This window comes from Capricornis sumatraensis, chromosome 1 (assembly GCF_032405125.1).
Source record: "Capricornis sumatraensis isolate serow.1 chromosome 1, serow.2, whole genome shotgun sequence".
Taxonomy (NCBI): Eukaryota; Metazoa; Chordata; class Mammalia; order Artiodactyla; family Bovidae; genus Capricornis; species Capricornis sumatraensis.
The window spans coordinates 250,258,374-250,275,681 of NC_091069.1; the positions used below are offsets into that span (position 1 = coordinate 250,258,374).

Consider the following 17,308-nt stretch of genomic DNA (forward strand, 5'->3'; position numbering starts at 1 on the left):
AAAGCAAAGGAGAAAAGGAAAGATATTCCCATTTGAATGCAGAGTTCCAAAGAACAGCAAGAAGAAATAAGAAAAGCTTTCTTCAGTGATCAGTGCAAAGAAATAGAGGAAAACAATAGAATGGGAAAGACTAGAGATCTGTTCAAGAAAATTAGAGATACCGAGGGAACATTTCATGCAAAGATGGGCTCGATAAAGGACAGAAATGGAATGGACCTAAGAGAAGCAGAAGATACTAAGAAGAGGTGGCAAAAATACACAGATCTTCACAACCCAGATAATCACGATGGTGTGATCACTCACCTAGAGCCAGACATCCTGGAAGGTCAAGTCAAGTGGGCCTTAGCAAGCATCACTACGAACAAAGCTAGTAGAGGTGATGGAATTCCAGTTGAGCTGTTTCAAACCCTGAAAGATGATGCTGTGAAAGTGCTGCACTCAATATGCCAGCACATTTGGAAAACTCAGCAGTGGCCACAGGACTGGAAAAGGGCAGTGTTCATTCCAATCCCAAAGAAAGGCAATGCCAAAGAATGTTCAAACTACCGCACAATTACACTCTTCTCACACACTAGTAAAGTAATGCTCAAAATTCTCTAAGCCAGGCCTCAGCAATATGTGAACTGTGAACTTCCAGATGTTCAAGGTGGATTTAGAAAAGGCAAAGGAACCAGAGATCAAATTGCCAACATCTGCTGGATCATGGAAAAAGCAAGAGAGTTCCAAAAAAACATCTATTTCTGCTTTATTGACTATGCCAAGCCTTTGACTGTGTGGATCACAATATACTGTGGAAAATTCCGAAAGAGATGGAAATACCAGACCACCTGACCTGCCTCTTGAGAGACCTATATGCAGGTCAGGAAGCAACAGTTAGAACTGGACATGGAACAACAGACTGGTTCCAAATAGGAAAAGGAGTACGTCAAGGCTGTATATTGTCACCCTGCTTATTTAACTTCTATGCAGAGTACATCATGAGAAACGTTGGGCTGGAAGAAGCACAAGCTGGAATCAAGATTGCCAGGAGAAATATCAATAACCTCAGATATGCAGATGACACCACCCTTATGGCAGAAAGTAAAGAGGAACTAAGAAGCCTCTTGATGAAAGTGAAAGAGGAGAGTGAAAAAGTTGACTTAAAGCTCAACATTCAGAAAACAAAGATCATGGCATCTGGTCCCATCACTTCATGGGAAATAGATGGGGAAACAGTGGAAACAGTGTCAGACTTTATTTTGGGAGCTCCAAAAGCACTGTAGATGATGATTGCAGCCATGAAATTAAAAGACGCTTACTCCTTGGAAGAAAAGTTATGGCCAACCTAGACAGCATATTCAAAAGCAGAGACATTACTTTGTCAACAAAGGCCCATCTAGTCAAGGCTATGATTTTTTCAGCGGTTATGTATGGATGTGAGAGTTGGACTGTGAAGAAAGCTGAGTGCCAAAGAATTGATGCTTTTGAACTGTGGTGCTGGAGAAGACTCTTGCAAGTCCCTTGGACTGCAAGGAGATCCAATCAGTCCATTCTGAAGGAGATCAGTCCTGGGTGTTCTTTGGAAGGACTGATGTTAAAGCTGAAACTCCAGTACTTTTGCCACCTCATTTGAAGAGCTGACTCATTGGAAAAGACTCTGATGCTGGGAGGGATCAGGGGCAGGAGGAGAAGGGGATGACAGGATGAGATGGCTGGATGGCATCACCAACTCGATGGACTTGAGTTTGAGTGATCTCTGGGAGTTGGTGATGGACAGGGAGGCCTGGCATGGTGCAGTTCACGGGGTGGCAAAGAGTCGGACACGACTGAGCGACTGAACTGTACTGAACTGAACTTACAGCCTCCAGACATTCTTTGGGTTCATTGGAGAGTATATTACTCCATTGCTAACACTAACTCATTCTGCCCCCTTCTGATGCCTATGTCAGATGCTTTCTCTATCTCCTTTATACTTTATTAACTTTATTACACAAAAGCTCTGAGTGATCAAGCCTTGTCTCTGGCCCTGGATTGAATTCTTCTCCTCTGGAGGCAAAGAATCTGTGTCTTTTTGAGGTTCAGCAACAACATTTCACTACCCCCACCGCCACCCCCTAGAAATCTGCTTACTGTCTCTTCTACGTATTTCACATGCGTGAAATCACACACTACGTGGCCTCCTCCATCTGGCTTATTTCACTTAGTGTAGCATTCTCAAAGTTCATGCATGTTGCGTGAATATTTTATTGTATGAATGAACTCTACTTTATCCATTCTTCTGTAGATGGACATCTGGGTTGTTTCCGTACTTCGGCTGTTGTGAATAGCGCTATTATAAACATTTGTGTACAGCATTTTGTTTGAGTATCTGTTTTTAACTGTTTTGGGTGTACACCTAGGAGTGGAATTTCTGGGTCATACAGTAGTGCTATGTTGAACTCATTAGAAAGGAAAGCATTAGTTACTCAGTCATGTCCAACTCTTGGCAACTCCAAGGACTATAGCCCACCAGGCTCCTCTGTCCACAGAATTCTCCAGGCAAGAATACTGAAGTAAGTAGCCATTTGCTTCACTAGGGGACCTTCCCGATCCAGGGAGCGAATCCAGGTCTCATGTATTGCAGATTCTTTACCATCTGAGCCACTGGGGAAACCCTGGACTCATTAAGAAGACGCTAAAGGTACTTCCAGAGTGGCTGTACCATTTTACACTCCCACCGTGAAAGTGTGAGCGCTCCAGTTTCTCCACATCTTCCCTAACATTTGCTGTTGTCTGTTTTGATACTAGCCATCCCTGTGGAGGTGAAGCGGTATCTCACTTGGCTTTAATGTGCATTTTTGTAACGAGTAACAATGTTGAACAGCTTTTCTCAGGAAGACATGCCTGGACAAGGTCACACAGCTAGCTGGAGGACAAGAAGGTGCTAAAGTCCTGGTAGAGAGTCAGCAGGAGACACACCACCCAGTGCCCCACCAGCCAGGAAGTTCTCAGGGAGCAGGCCCAGGGCCCCTCCTGCACTGATCCTCCAGCTGAGCCTGGGCTGGCATTCTGAGGTCCCCTGAGATCATTCCAGCTCAGGATTCCTGACCTCTGGGACCCCATCCCTTTTTGAGGAGCCACACAGACTTCTCTGGTGGCTCAGATGGTAAAGAATCTGCCTGCAGTGCAGAAGACCCAGGTTCGATCCCTGGGTTGGGAAGATCCCCTGGAGAAGGAAATAGCAACCGACTCTAGTATTCTTGCCTGGAAAATCTCATGGACCAAGGAGCCTGGTAGGCTACAGTCCATGGGATCTCAAAGAGTCAGACATGACTGAGCGACTAACACACACACAGACTGAAGCTTCTGTCTGGGGCAAGAGGAGAAGATTGCAGTGTCCAGGCTTGCTTGAGGGGCCAAGACCAAGCAGCCAGGGGCAGGGGCCCCTCCTGTCCCCATCCCACCAATGGGACCTCCTTCTCCCCGACTTCTGGGCATGTCACACAGGGAGCACTTCCTCCTCCTTGGGCACTGGGAGGGCCTGGCATGACCTGGGCACCCAACTAGTGTCCTGAGTGCTGAGTCCTGAGTGGACGCTGAGTCCTGAGTGCTGGACACCATCCACCCAAGGCCATCTACTAGTTGCATGACTTTGGTCACATTCCCTGGGATCAATCCCTGGGTCGGGAGGGTCCCATGGAGGAGGGCATGGCAGCCCACTCCAGTATTCTTGCCTGAAGAATTCCATGGACAGAAGAGCCTGGTGGGCTACCGTCCACGGGGTCACTGAGTTGAACACGACTGAGTATACAGCTGGTTAACTTCTCTGTGCCTCAGTCTCCCAGTCTATGGAATGGGGGCTGATAACAATGCTGATTGAACACAGCAGTTCTGAGATTAGGTGAGGGCAGGTGCCAGGCACTCAGATCAGGGCCAGTGCACAGTGGGGCTGGGGTGTCTGTTATGTAGCATCACCCAGATGCAGGAAGAGCTCCTGAGCTTGGTCCCTCACAGGTGAGGACAGAGGCTCAGAGATGTGTTACGAGGGGGCAGGCAAGTCGCTGGGCCACTGCCTGGAGGATGAGCTGAGGCTCAGGCCTCCGGGGCAGTGACCTGGCTGAAGGCAGGACAGGCCCTCACTGGGCCCTTCTGTGGTTGCGCAGGCCGCCTCCATACACCCCAGGTTGCTCTGGGTTGCTGGCAGGTAAGGGGCTGCTGTGGAAACTCCCGGCGCAGTGGAAAGTCCAAAACTCTACAGGAGCCTGTGAGCTAACCTCCAAGCCAGCAGCCAGGCAACGCCCAAAGCGGCCAGGCCAGCCTGACGACGCAGAGCCACCTGCAAGGGTGTCGGGGCTTTAAAAAGTGAAGCGAAGACTTCGGTCTTCTTGGCAGTGTGTAAATCTCCCTTGAACAGCTGGCTTGTGGCTAAGGCATCCCCCGATGACCACTCAGCCCCCCAAGGAGAAAATCCACCAGGTGCAAAGTGATAATGGAAGACCACGATGCTGAAAGGGGAGGCCCTCTGGGCCGATCACCCCAAGGCCACAACCATGGCTCACTGGCATCCTGGTGCCTCTGTGTGTGAATTTGGGGGCAACTTAGGACAGGGAGACCCGGGTTCGATCCCTGGGTCGGGAAGATCCCTTGGAGAAGGAAATGGCAATCCACTCCAGTATTCTTGCCTGGAGAATCCCATGGATGGAGAAGCCTAGTAGGTTACAGTCCATGGGGTCGCAAAGAGTCGGACACGACTGAGTGACTTCACCTTCACCTAGGACAGGGAACCCAAGCTCCACACCTCCATGTGCGCACCCACAGCAGCCACTGGGCTCAGTGCCCCCGGAGGTAGGCAGCACCAGGGCCCTGCTCCCAGGTCAGGTCCCAGAACATCCTACAGGAGAGCTGGCCCAAGAGAGCCACCCTCAAGTTCTGGCCCCTGAGATGACAACAGCCTCTGCCCTCACCATGGCCTCCCGCCCCTGACCCCAGGCTGTTGGAGCTCACCTCTGACACCCACTCCCCAGGCTTGGAGCAGCCCGAAGGCCCAGGACTTGGAGATAAGAACACCAAGGCAGGGCTCCTGCATCAGGAGGAGGGGCCCCACAATCCTCCCACCCTGACCCTCACCTCAGTATAAACCATGAAGGCTGACACATGTAAGAAGTCTTGGGGACACCACCAGCCAACTGGTCATGAGTCTCCCCACTGCCTCATGTGGCAGGTCCCACCCCAGTGCTGGCCCTGACCCCAGGCTTCCCCCCACTCACCTGTCCCCAGGTGGCCAGCTCTTCTCCCTAACACAAGTTGGCCAGATGCCTTCCTCCACAAGCCTCCTGGGCTCTGCAGCCTGACCACATGGACGGGCCTTCCCACCATGTCTCATGTCCCTGCTCCCCACCCAGACCATGCTAGCTGGGCCACCATGGGCTCAGGGTCCATGGATACCCTAGTCCTCTGCCCCTGCCCACCCATTGCTGGTACGCTGTTCCCATCTCATGGACCAGGGACCCTTGCTGCGGTCCTCCAGGGAGCCTTCCTCACTTCCCCCAGAAGCTTCTGTCCCCCATCCCAGGAAGACCCCTGGGGTGTCTCTCCCTGGACTGAGAGCCAGCCAGACAGGGGCTCCCAGGGCTAATGCTCAGACATGTCTGTCCACAGGGTTAGTCACCTTCCTAGAAGCTTTACTTCCCAACACACCCGGAGGAGATAGAGGATGGATCGACCCTGGGGACTCCCAGTGGAAAGTGTCCATTTAAAGATGAGAGAAGGAGAGACACTTACCCCACATCACCCAGCTTCCAGGTGATGCCCAGCACTGAACCCACTGAGACACTAAGTCATATCCCAGGGCACCCCTCATTGGACCCTTCCTACAGCCCCGGACTAAGGATTCTGAGCAGCAGCTGCGGAGGCAGCAGTGCCCACTCCCTGCCCCGGCTCAGCTCCCTGGAGGCTTCCTGCGCTGGCCCCTGGCAGCTGCTAGAGCAGCTGCGTGAAGGACACCCAGCACTGCTTTCCCCTATTTGAACAGTGTCCCGTGGGATGCTGGCCGGAACCACGTTTGGGAAATTGAGTCTAGATGACCACGGAAAGAAAAGTCAGCGGCCTGCCGGAGGTGTTCAAGGGCGCTGGCAGGTGGCTGGGACCTTGGGGAACTCAGTCACGGGGAAGTTTCTGGACCCCGAGGAAGCTGCCTGGGCCCTGATTGGCGGAGCGGCCCTTGCTCTCTCTCAGGAGACGCGGGTATAACAGACTCTGGCCCCGAGGAGGAGGCCGGAGAAGCTCTCAGGGCTCCCTCTCCCCGAGCAGGTGAGCCCGCCCAGGAGTTCCCGGCGCAGGCGGAGTGAGTGCGAGCACCAGGAGGCAGACACGGCCCGGACACCCCACAAGGCCAGCGGCGCCCTGAGGCCCCGAGACCCCAGGCGGGGAGAGGGGGCCCCCAGCGCCGCGTCCCCGGACCCCGCGATGGCGGGCGAGGCCCGGGCCGGTGGGGACGCGGCGCTGCGCCGCCTGCTGAGGCTGCATCGCACGGAGATCGCGGTGGCCGTGGACAGCGCCTTCCCGCTGCTGCACGCGCTGGCCGACCACGACGTGGTCCCCGAGGACAAGTTCCAGGTGGGCCGCGACCCAGAGCCGCTACGCGCGGGAGACTTGCCCCAACGCCGGTCCCTGGAGCGGGCAGGGTCTCGGAAGACGCGTTCCAGAGGGACCTCCCCCGCCCCGCCCCACTGTCCGCTCTCAACACCCCTCCGCTCCCCGGAGCCGCAGAGCCAAAGGATCCCAGCTCCTAACGCCACAGCCTGACCACGCCCCACTCACCAACGGAGGGCGTGGTCTCCAGGGCAAGTTACTGCGCCCCCTGAGCACAGTCCCGTAAGATGAAACCCAGCTGGCCCCCACGTCATCCCAGCACCCCCACTCCATCCCCATACCTGCCCAAGCCTAGGGGATGGACACAGCTGCCTCCTCGGGGTCAGCATTCGCCCTCGACCCGCAGTGGAGGTGGCAGGAAGTGGGGCCTGGACGCGGCAGGGCAGGGCTCCCACTCCCACCTTTGCTCCAGGAGACCCTGCGCCTGAAGGAGAAGGAGGGCTGTCCACAGGCCTTCCACGCGCTCCTCTCGTGGCTCCTGACCCAGGACGCCGGCGCCATCCTGGACTTCTGGAGGGTTCTCTTCAAGGACTACAACCTGGAGAGATACGTCCGGCTGCAGTCTATCCTGGACACTTTCCCCAAAGGTGGGGGGCACCGAGGGCTGGGGTCCTGGCCGGCTCAGCCTCCCTCAGAGGGGCTGGGGCAGCTGAAGTCGGCTTCTGGGCCCCAACTGGACTGTAAGAGGGAAGGGATGGGGTGTTTAGGGAGCCCCTGATGTTGCCTAGACCGTCTTGGGTTCTAAGAGACCAAGGGGCAGGCCTCACTTCCCTGAACGAAGCGTCAGTTCTGGGCTTGAGCTCGGCCCTCGGCCCTGCACGTGCCCCGCAGATGTGGACCTCAGCCAGTCCCGGAAGGGGAGGAGGCCCCCGGCTGGTCCCAAGGCCACTGTGCTGCTGCCCAGGCCCCCCACCAAGAGGAAGGCACTCGAGGAACCGCGGACTGCCCCACCAGCAGCCCCATCCCCAAGGGGCACCTCCAGTCCAGGTACCCCATTTGAGGAGCTGGTGGGGTCACAGATCCCCTGGGGAGTTCCACACACCCTGCCCCCAGACTGTACCGCTCCCTGACCACCCCCTCCCAACCAGCTCCGAGAGCATCTGTCCCTCCTACTTGACCAGCCTGGCAGAGGTCCCTCCAGGGACACAGACACCTGGGTGAGCCCGGCAGTCCATGCTGCCTCCTGAGCCCCCTGGGTAGGCAGACGGGTGTTCTTCCTTCTCCTGATGTGGACACCAGAGCTGGATAAAGCAAGGGGATCCACCAGAGTTTGGGAGTCCCCTGCTGCCGCTCTCCCACCTGCCCCCCAGCCTTGGCCTAGCAGAGGCAAGAGGGCCAGACTGTCGGTTCTCCCCGGCCAACACAGGCTCCCAAACCAAGGCCAAGCCCGCCAAGAAGCCTGAGAGCAACGCAGAACCACAGCGTCTCCCACTGGGCAATGGTGAGCCAGGCCCGAGGTCCTGGGGTCAGGGGCCATCCTGGGAGCTGGGACCATGCTGGCCTGGGGTCACCCCACCTGTGCCCATCCGAATGCCCCGACCATCAGGGCCAGCTTGGACTCTGCTTCCTCCAGAGAATCCTCCTTGTCCCTTGGCTGGACACAACCTGGGACCCTAGAGACCTCCCATGGCCGGCTGGTGCCAACCTGTGGGCCAGCTGGTGCCAACCTGTGGTCAGGTCCTGGGGACCCTTCCCCCTCCCAGCACTGTCCAGGGACATGTCCCAGGGTCCCTGTTCATTCCTGCCTGCTGTCTTCAGCCAGCTCACACCATACACCAGGCCATACCACGTACATGTACACACACACATCACGGCCATCTCTGCACTGACAGGCAGGCTGTCTGTCTGTCTGAGTCTGGCCTGCCCTGGGTGGAAAGAAGGAAGGATTCTGTTGCCCAGACCCCTCAGCTCCCCACTGCCTGTTCTCAGGGCTCATCACCCAACTGATGACTGTCCCCCCCCACCGCCCACTTCGATGCTCACTTTCCTAGGAATTCAGACCATGTCCACTTCAGTCCAGAGAGCTATGGCTGTGTCCTCTGGGGACGTCCCAGGAGCCCGCGGGGCCGTGGAGGGGATCCTTATCCAGCAAGTGTTTGAGTCAGGTAGACGGCACTGGGAGAGGCTGCCAGCGCATCCATGTCCCCACGAAGCTCCCTGGAGGCTCTGGAGCAGCCGGGACGTGGGCAAGGCAGCCGGCATGCCCTGCTCCCCCAGTGGGCCTGCTGTCTCTGGAGGGGACGGTCTGGGCAGGGGGGGACTCTTGGACTCTAAGGGGGATGAGCGCGACCCCCGCCCTGCGTGACACACCACTGCATCGCCTCCTTCCCCCACTCTCTGTGCCGGGCACCCGCGGGGCACGCGGGGACCCTGGGAGCTGACGCAGGCTCCAGCCTCACCAGGCTCCAGGGATGGTCTTTGCAGTAGATTCCTAGGGCTGTTGTGACAAATCGCCACAAACGGGGTGGCTTCAAGCAACTCTAAAACCGCCGTACAGACAGGACCACACTTGCCCCCTCACAAGGCTCTACGGCAGATCTTCCCAGCTCCTGCAGCTCCTGGAGGGGCCGCCCCAACCCTGCGCCCCGGCTGGTGGTGTCATCACTCCAGCCTCTGCCTCCTCCCTGTGTCTCTGCCTTCTCTTCTCAGAAGAACCCTATCCTTGGACGTAGGGTCCAGTGTGAGCCCAGCTTAACATCTGCAAAGACCCGACTTCCAAATAAGGTTGCTTCTGAGGTTCCAAGTGGATGTGAATTTGGGAGACACGCTTCCTTCCCCCAACAGAGAACCCTACCTGTGCCCAGGACCCTGGCCCCAGAGCTGCCTGGGGGTGGGGTTGGGGGAGGAACAGCACACTGTAGAGCCTCCCTGCCAGGCTCCCCCACCTCCCCCCAGGTGGCTCCAAGAAGTGCATCCAGGTTGGGGGGGAGTTTTACACGCCCAACAAGTTTGAAGACCCCTCTGGGGGAAAGAACAAGACCCGCAGCAGCAGCCTGAAGACCCTGGTCCGAGCCAAGGGGACCCAGGCCCCTGCGCCTGTAAGCACTGCAGGGACCACCCCGGGGAAGCCTGGCCTTCAGTCCCCTCCCCCAGCACTCGAGGGACAGTGGCGTCACCTTGGGTCAGGAGCTCTGCTGGGGGCTGGGGTCGGCCCCTCCTGCCTCCTCTGTCCTGTTGCTGACCCGCCCACATCTTCCCGCAGGGTGGAGGTGACTCCAGGGCTGGCCCACGGGACAGGGCCCCAGCCCCTCCTGCCCTCCCCAGCGAGCCCCACCTGCACCAGGTAGAGACCAAAGCATTCCAGGATCTGAGGGGGCAGTGGTTTCTGTCACTCGTCCAGGGACTGGGGGATGAGAGCCAAACTTCTGCTCTCAGTGTGGAGTTCTTTATTTTAATAGTATATATATATATATTTTCTGATAATACACAACTGTAAAAAGTCACATAAGTCAGAGCAAGTGAGTCCTCCTGGGCCCAGGTGCCCACTGTCCCGCGCTTGTAGTTGGGCCCTTAGATGGGACGGTGGCCCCTATTGGAAGCCATAGAAGCTCTTGGGTTCCTCACACTGGTTCTGAACAAGGTGGAACCAGCTCTAGAACCCGACACCTCCACCCGGTGCTGTCCCTGCTCCCAGGAGCTCCGGGGCTGGTGGGGCCCGGGGGTGGGGCATTACTACGGTCAGTGTGTTCATCGCAGCCCTGTCATCCCGGGGCAGGGGAGGGGGATTTCCGAAGGAGATGACACCCAAGGAGGCACGGTGGGCGCATCCAGCCAAGAGTGCCAGCAAGCCTCAGGCGGAGGGGACAGCGGGTGCCCAGGGCCCAGGGGAACACGGTTGGGCCTGCCCTCCACTGCCCTGTGAGGAAGGGGCTGCATGGGGATGGGCCTGCAGCCTCAGGGCCCTGGAGCCCAGGCACCCATGGGAAGCCAGACTTTCTTAAAGACTGTTCTTTCTTCCCAAGAGAGGGTGCTGGGGGCTAGAGTCCCAGAGATGGTGGGGTCGTGGGGCACCCCAGGGAGCAGGCAGTCAGGGCAGGATTTCAGTTGGGAGTGGGCCAGGGGACTTGGGTGCCCCTGGGGACTATTGTGTGGGTGGGGGTCTCTGGGAGGGCCGCCCCATCCTGGGTCTTCCAGACACACGTGTCTCTTGTCAGAAGAATGAGGACGAGTGCGCGGCCTGCCGGGACGGCGGGGAGCTGCTCTGTTGTGATGGCTGCCCCCGTGCCTTCCACCTGGCTTGCTTGACCCCGCCGCTCAGCGAGATCCCCAGGTGAGCCTCTGCCCCCCCTTCTCCCCCCACTCCCCCCCCAGAAGTCCCATCACTCCACCAGTGGATGGTGAGGCCAGCCTGGGAGGGGCCTTGGTTCAGGTCTCTGAGTGGTGGCTCTGGGGCCTGGGATCTTCCCACCCCACCTCCCTGTGTGGCCATGCTGTCCCTCCAGCCTGGCCTATGGGGCCCAGAGACCCAAGGCAAGGAGGTCAGCTCCCCTGAGCAGCTGACCTCACTCGAGCCCTAGGCAGAATCTGACTCTAAGTCAGGTTGGGAAGTACGGAGGCCACAGAGCTGCTCCCCAAGGGCCAGGGGGTTCCCCATCCTGTGCCTGGTGCAGGGCCCCCTGTCGTGGCCCACAGGGAGAGTGCTTCCCTCTGCCACCAGCTCGCATAGGTCAGGGCAGCCCGCTCTGTGGGGAGGAGCATGGGGTTGGCATTCTCCACCCGGCCCTGCCCAACTGACCGCATGACCTTGACCAGGTTACATCTCTGGCTGGGGTCATCCCTTGGCTCAGCTCAACACTGCCCTTCCATTCTCTTCCTTCCTGCCCCTGGCCGGCTCCCTTTCTGCTGGGCACCGTCCCCCCAGGGAATTGGGGGAGAGTCCCAAGAGTGCAACTACGCCAGCCTCGGAGGTCCCGCCTGCAAAGCAGGGTCCATGGGAGCCAAACACAGGCAAAGGCCACTGCTGGTTCCCAGGTGTCAGGAATTCTCGGGGCTCATACGAGAAGCACTCAGGGGACGTGCCATGCTGGTGAAGGCCACCAGGGCCAGCGATCCTGGCCCCCCCGGGCCTTCCTGCTGACGAGTGGGCGGGCCCTTGCCCTGGTCTCCACCCACTTTCCTGCTGGGCCTGGGTTCCCCCTCTGGGGACCATGAGGGTGGGTGACCTGGAGGAGCTGTCAGGCCTCCCCCGCGCTGCCAGTATGGGAATCTACTGTCCCCTCTGTCCTGCCCTGCATGTCCCTGGCCGGTCAGCGGGACCTGGAGGTGCTCCAGCTGCGTCCAGGGGACAACAGCCCAGCGGGACCTGCCTCGGGCAGAGCAGCCCCGGCCCCAGGAGCTGCCCGCCGAGACCCCGGTATGCCCAGACCATTCCTGGCCCCTCTGTCTACTTACTCCCTGCCTCCCAGCCACTCTTGTGGGTTGGACCTGCCCCAGCCATAAAGCCAAGCCCCCCTACCCTGGCCTGGCCCCATCAGTCCGACTTTCTCCTTCCTGTGGGGCCACGGGGGTGCAGCCCATTGGGAAGTGGCCCTTATGAGGACTGGTTTCTCAATACACTGATTCTGGGCCCTCAGCTGCCAGCCCACACAGGGGACACACCTCGATCACAGATAACATTCTCCAAAACGGTGTAAGCGTTCTGTCGCCACAAAGGCATGAAGGACATGACACGCGCCCCAGAGTGTTTACTCTTACAGCCTCCGAGGGTCACAGGGCAGTGCCTTCTGGTTGGGAGAGGGCCAGGGGCCATAGACCCCGGAACCGTGCCTCAACTTTTCCCACCCAGTGTGGGCCCCAGGCTCCCCATGCTCATGAACCCCAGGGTGGTTCTAGGCAAGCCCCCTGCAGCCCCTCTGAGAGCTGACCCTCTGCTTCCAGGCCTTCCTGGGTCTGAGGTCAGGGGAAGAGGTGAGGGCACTGCCCAGGGAGCTGCCCCCTGGGACGGACGCTGCTGTCACCTACAAGCACCTGCTGGCCCCGCCCTCTGCAGCTCCCCTGCCGGTGCCTGACCCCTCTGCCCTGCGCCCTCTACTGTGCGTGGGCCCTGAGGGGCAGCAGGTGAGGGGTGCTGGGGTCAGGGAGCCCAGGGCCCCCTGGGGCAGCCAGGCGAACCTGAAATAGGACAGTGATGGGCAAGCAGGGGTAAGGAGGTAGGAGTCAGATGGGTGGGTGTGGCGCTTTCAGGAGCAGCCAGGCGGGCCACTGGGAGGGCAGGTGGGAAGAGGCTGAAGGGAGGTGCAGAGGCTGTGGGGGCTGTGAGATCACCCAGAACAAGGTGGGGGTTCTTGGGAGAGGGTGGGGGGAAGGGGGTTCCTGGAGGGATTCCAGCCGGGGCGACCATTCTCTCCTTGCTCTTGAAACCAAGCGCCATCCCCCACCGCGCCCCACCCCTGCGCCCCACCAGGGCAGAACAATGAAGCAGGTAGTTCGCAGTCTACCTGGAACCTGGGGCCTGGTAGTCCCAGGTCTCCCAGTCCCTCCTGCATCCTCTGGAGCCGGGCCTCCGGGGACCTCTTGACCAGCCCTGGAGGGGGCCTGGGCCCACCAAGGAGGATGGAGATGGGGCACCTGGTTTCTCCAAGCTGCAGCCCAGAGGTGCTGGGGTGCCCTTGACCTCTCCTGGTCTGGATCCCGAAACTTCGGACCCGCTCCGCCACCCCGTGCGCCCCTCCCAGCCGTTCAGCCTCGGCGGGGTCCCGGCGGTCCTGAACACGAGACGCTCAGGCCACCGCCACTTCCCCACCCCGCCTACCCCACCCCTGCCTCGCCCGGGTCCTCGGTCACCCCGCCGTGGTCTGTCGGTCCACAGGGCCCGGTGCCCGGCGCGCGCTGCGGGGTGTGCGGGGACGGCGCGGATGCGCTGCGGTGCTCGCACTGCGCGGCCGCCTTCCACTGGCGCTGCCACTTCCCCGGCGGCGCCGCTCGGCCCGGGTGAGTGCGGGGCTCGGGATGGGGAGGGGGAGGACCGGCATCCCCCACCAAGGCTCTGCGAGACCTGGGTCCCCAGAGGGCGCTCCCAGCCTGGCCCCAGCCGGGCAGCCCGAAGCCTCTCCTCCCCTCGCCAGGGCCGCCCTGCGCTGCAGAGCCTGCTCCGGAGACGCCGCCCCGGCCCCTGGGGAGGGGGCGCCCGCCGCGAGCCCCGCCCGCCCGGCTTCCGCGACCCCCAAGCTCACCGCCGGCGCGGTCGGCCCCGGGGCGCAGGTGAGGGGAGAGACGCCGGGGGCTGGGGGTGGTGGGCACATCGCCAGGGGAGGCCCGGGGGACAGTTTGGCAGTGAGCACCAAACCGCCTGACGGTTATGTATGGATGATATTTTTGTTTAAATCGATTCCTGCTTAACTTAAATCTACCTAAAAAGGAAACCCTTCTGGGACTTCCCTGGTGGTCCAGTGGCTAAGACGCTGTGCTTCCAAGGCAGGGGCCAGAGCTCCATCCCTGGTCAGGGGACTGGATGTGGAAATTAAGACCTAGCACAGCCAAATAAATACTTTTTTTAAAAAAAGGAAACCCTCCTGAGCAACAGTGGCTATGAAGTCACTGGTTGGTTGCAGGCCTGGCTCACGATTAACCCAGGCTCAGGGCTCCCCTAACCCCCAGCACCCGACCCCCAGCTTCCCTGAGCCCATCCCTGACCCCTCGACCCCACGAGTGCCCTGTACCAGGAGCGCCATCCTGGGGTGGGGGTGGGGCAGGGAGAGCAGGAAGGAGGCTCCCAGCCAGGAATGAGCAAGCAGGCACACACAGGTGGGCAATGTGACTCCCCCCGCCCCCGTGTCATCGCCACAGTCCTCCAGCAGCCTGGGACCCCGGGACCTTGGGAGGAGTAACTCTAGCCTCATTGAACCTTACTTCCCAGGGCTCTTTCAGAACCTGGGGACCCCCCACCCCCACCCCAACACCACCACCACCACAAGTTTTTCCTGATCAGAAGCCTCTAGCCCCCAGCAGGGACTTCCTAACCCCATCCCTGCCCCGGAAGAATCCTTGGGGGGCCCCGGGTGGTGATGTCCTACCCCTATCCATGGTCCATCCCACCTCCCAGCCCTGCCTCCATCTCTTCCCTCCTTACACTCTGTGGGTGACGGGGCTCTGGGACACTGGGCACAGAGGGCCCCCGCCTGCTGGTGCCCCGTTCCTTCTGGAAGTCTCACCTCACCCCCAGCCGTCTGCTGTCCATGCTGAGCCACACCAGGCTGGTGGCCCCTTCAGGGGCCAGAACAAGTGGCTGTTTGCAGCTGCAAAACGGGCATTGTCTTATGGTTCCACTTAGTATGGCCTGTCCCCCTCCTAACCTGTGATGGGGGAGTGTGCCTCATCTCCTGCTCTGGCCCCTCGCCCAGGAGCAGGGCAGGGAATGCGTGACTGTTGGTCACTGAAGGGCTGGCTTGGGATCAGACCCTTCCCCTCTGGGCCTCAGGATTCTCATTGGTGACAGGAATCCTGCCAGCTGCTCCTTCCCCCAGAGCTGTGGAGGCAGGCGGGCCCCCGGGGCCTTGGGCAGCCACTTCAGAGGGGTGGCAGGGCCCTGGGGGGGCAGCCCCCACCTCACTCATGCCCACTCCATCTCTGCCCTGCCCCCAGGAGCTGGATATTAGAATTCAGTTCCCAGGGTCCCACCTGGAGAAGTACACAGCACGCGCTGCCCTGGCCTGACCACTGCCCCCAGCCCTGCCCCCTCTGTAGAGAGTCCTGTTTCTGTGGTGATGACCCCAGCAGGGGTGTGGAAGTTGGGTTGACCTCCTATCTTTCTGGCATCCAGGTGGGGGACGATTCTGCTGGTCATGAGCCGGTTCTGCACAGGGACGACCTGGAGTCCCTCCTGAGTGAGGTAACGTGTCACCCAGCCCCCTCCTCCTCCCCTCCTCCCCTTTCTCGCCTCTGAAGCAGTCAGCACCCCTGTTCTGGGCCCATGGCATTCCACGGGCCCCCATTGCCAGATGGTGCTGGCCTCTCCATGCACAAACAAGCCGGAGGGGGCCCCGAGCTGCCCGCTTCCCAGCCTTACTGGAGGTCCCAGGCTCGGGACCCTGAAAGGCTGGTGGTGCAGAATCTGGCACCAGGGCCGCTGAAGCCTGACGTGGAGGCTGAGACTTTCCCCAGGTGTGGGTGGGGGCTGGGCACTCTGGACTCTGCAGATCCCTCACTCACTGCTCTCAATGCAGGCTTCTCCACCTGATGATGAGCAGCTAGAATAACTGGGAAGAAAAGGTGGCTTTTAGGAAAGATCAAATTTCTCTAGCCACCTCCAGGCCTCAGCTGGCCAGCCTGTGTCCTCCTCAGGACCCTGGTTTGGCACTTGGGGATCCCAGCTGACCATGGAGTCCCTGCCTTATGTGATGGGCTGGGCACGGGCAGGTCCCAGACACTACAGGTGTCTTTAGAGAGCCCAGGGCCCCAGGAGGCTGGGGTGACCCGAGGCGCTGATATATGAAAACATAGGGGGCAGATGCACAGGCCCTTCTGGAGCAGATCACCTTGTTCTGTTGGAATATTGGGCATTCCCGAGGCTCCTCCAGTCCTGCTGGAGCACCAGGGAGGTCCTGCAGGAGCACCAGGGAGGTCCTGCAAAGAGCTGAGCGGAGGGAGGGAAGGAGCTGGCTCTGCCGGTCACCTGGGAAGAAGCCACGAGGAGCTGAACAGCTGTGGTGGCCATGCCCAGGCTTAAGGGATGCTCAGAGGAGTGGACGTGTACGGTGGGGCCTCAGGCCTCAACGTCCTCTGAGTAGGATGGCTGGGTTGGATGTTGATGACTCAGGTGGCCCTGAAGGCCAGGGCGGGACGGGCTGTGGGCCAGGCAGGCACACCTGCCCGCTGAGGCTCCAGCCGGGCCCTGAGCCCGCTCTCTGTTTCTGCAGCACTCCTTTGACGGCATCCTGCAGTGGGCCATCCAGAGCATGTCCCGCCCACTGGCCGAGGCACCCACCTTCCCCTCCTGATCTGGATGCTGGGCTGACCCAGACTGGGCTGCAGGCAGCATGAGAAGGAGAGGGGGGACACCTGTGGACTCTGGCAGAGCAGACTTCACACTTGCAACCACCAGCTCTGAAAGGGATCGAGGGGAAGGTTAGGGCCAGGATCTGAGATGTTCCACATGGCATCAACACTCGGCTGATCAGCACCCTGTCTGAAAGTAAAGTCACTTCTGTGTGCTTGACATGACTTCCAGTGCAGTGTGTTTGTTTTGGAGGGTTTGTTTCTGGTGCCCATCGTGCAGACTGAGCTGGCTGTATGGAAAAGAGGGTGCCAGAATGCCGCTGGGTGCAGGAGTCCCTCTGCTCCACCTCTGCGGGAGCCCCCGGCACAGCCCCTGCCCCACTGGTCTGGCTCTGCCCACCTCTGCCTGCCCCCCGCAACCTCTGCCCCTCAAAGGGCCCAGCCCATCCCCACCTCAGGGCCTTTGCACGGGCTGCTCCCTCGGCTCCGGGTTCCCCTTGCTACTTCGCCTGTCTCTTTTCTCACCCATGGGAGGTCTCAGCTCCAAAGCCACCTCCTCATTCTTTCATTCAGAGGGTCATTTATTCGGGAAACCCTTATTGTGACTCTTCTATAGGCTGAGCACTAGGGAATATTCTGGTGGCAGGTCGTTCACAAGAGGAGGGTGACCTTAGAAGCAGGACACAAGACCGGGCCTGGGGGCCAGCGTGTGGCGGGCCGGGGGGGGGGGGCGGGACCAGGAGCTGGCGCATCTGGGACAGACGCC

At 59.8% G+C, this 17,308-nt stretch overlaps 1 protein-coding gene across 1 annotated transcript; it reads left to right on the forward strand.

Annotated features, from left to right (window-relative positions):
- The first annotated feature begins 6,000 nt into the window (after window positions 1-6,000).
- AIRE (autoimmune regulator) lies at window positions 6,001-16,544 on the forward strand. Its single transcript, XM_068969488.1, has 15 exons — window positions 6,001-6,201; window positions 6,268-6,573; window positions 7,022-7,196; window positions 7,441-7,596; window positions 7,976-8,050; window positions 8,601-8,714; window positions 9,505-9,647; window positions 9,812-9,892; window positions 10,764-10,879; window positions 11,860-11,962; window positions 12,487-12,666; window positions 13,418-13,539; window positions 13,674-13,809; window positions 15,368-15,436; window positions 16,464-16,544. Exons 1-15 carry the CDS (start codon window positions 6,001-6,003, stop codon window positions 16,542-16,544), a joined length of 2,058 nt encoding a protein of 685 aa, XP_068825589.1.
- The last annotated feature ends 764 nt before the right edge of the window (window positions 16,545-17,308 follow it).

Bases quoted from the DNA above. Each gene is read 5' to 3' on its own strand.
- AIRE (XM_068969488.1), top strand. From the start codon at position 6,001: ATGCTGGCCGGAACCACGTTTGGGAAATTGAGTCTAGATGACCACGGA. The intron at 8,051-8,600 runs GTGAGCCAGGCC...TCACTTTCCTAG, and splicing joins GCGTCTCCCACTGGGCAATG to GAATTCAGACCATGTCCACT. The intron at 10,880-11,859 runs GTGAGCCTCTGC...CTGGCCGGTCAG, and splicing joins CCGCTCAGCGAGATCCCCAG to CGGGACCTGGAGGTGCTCCA.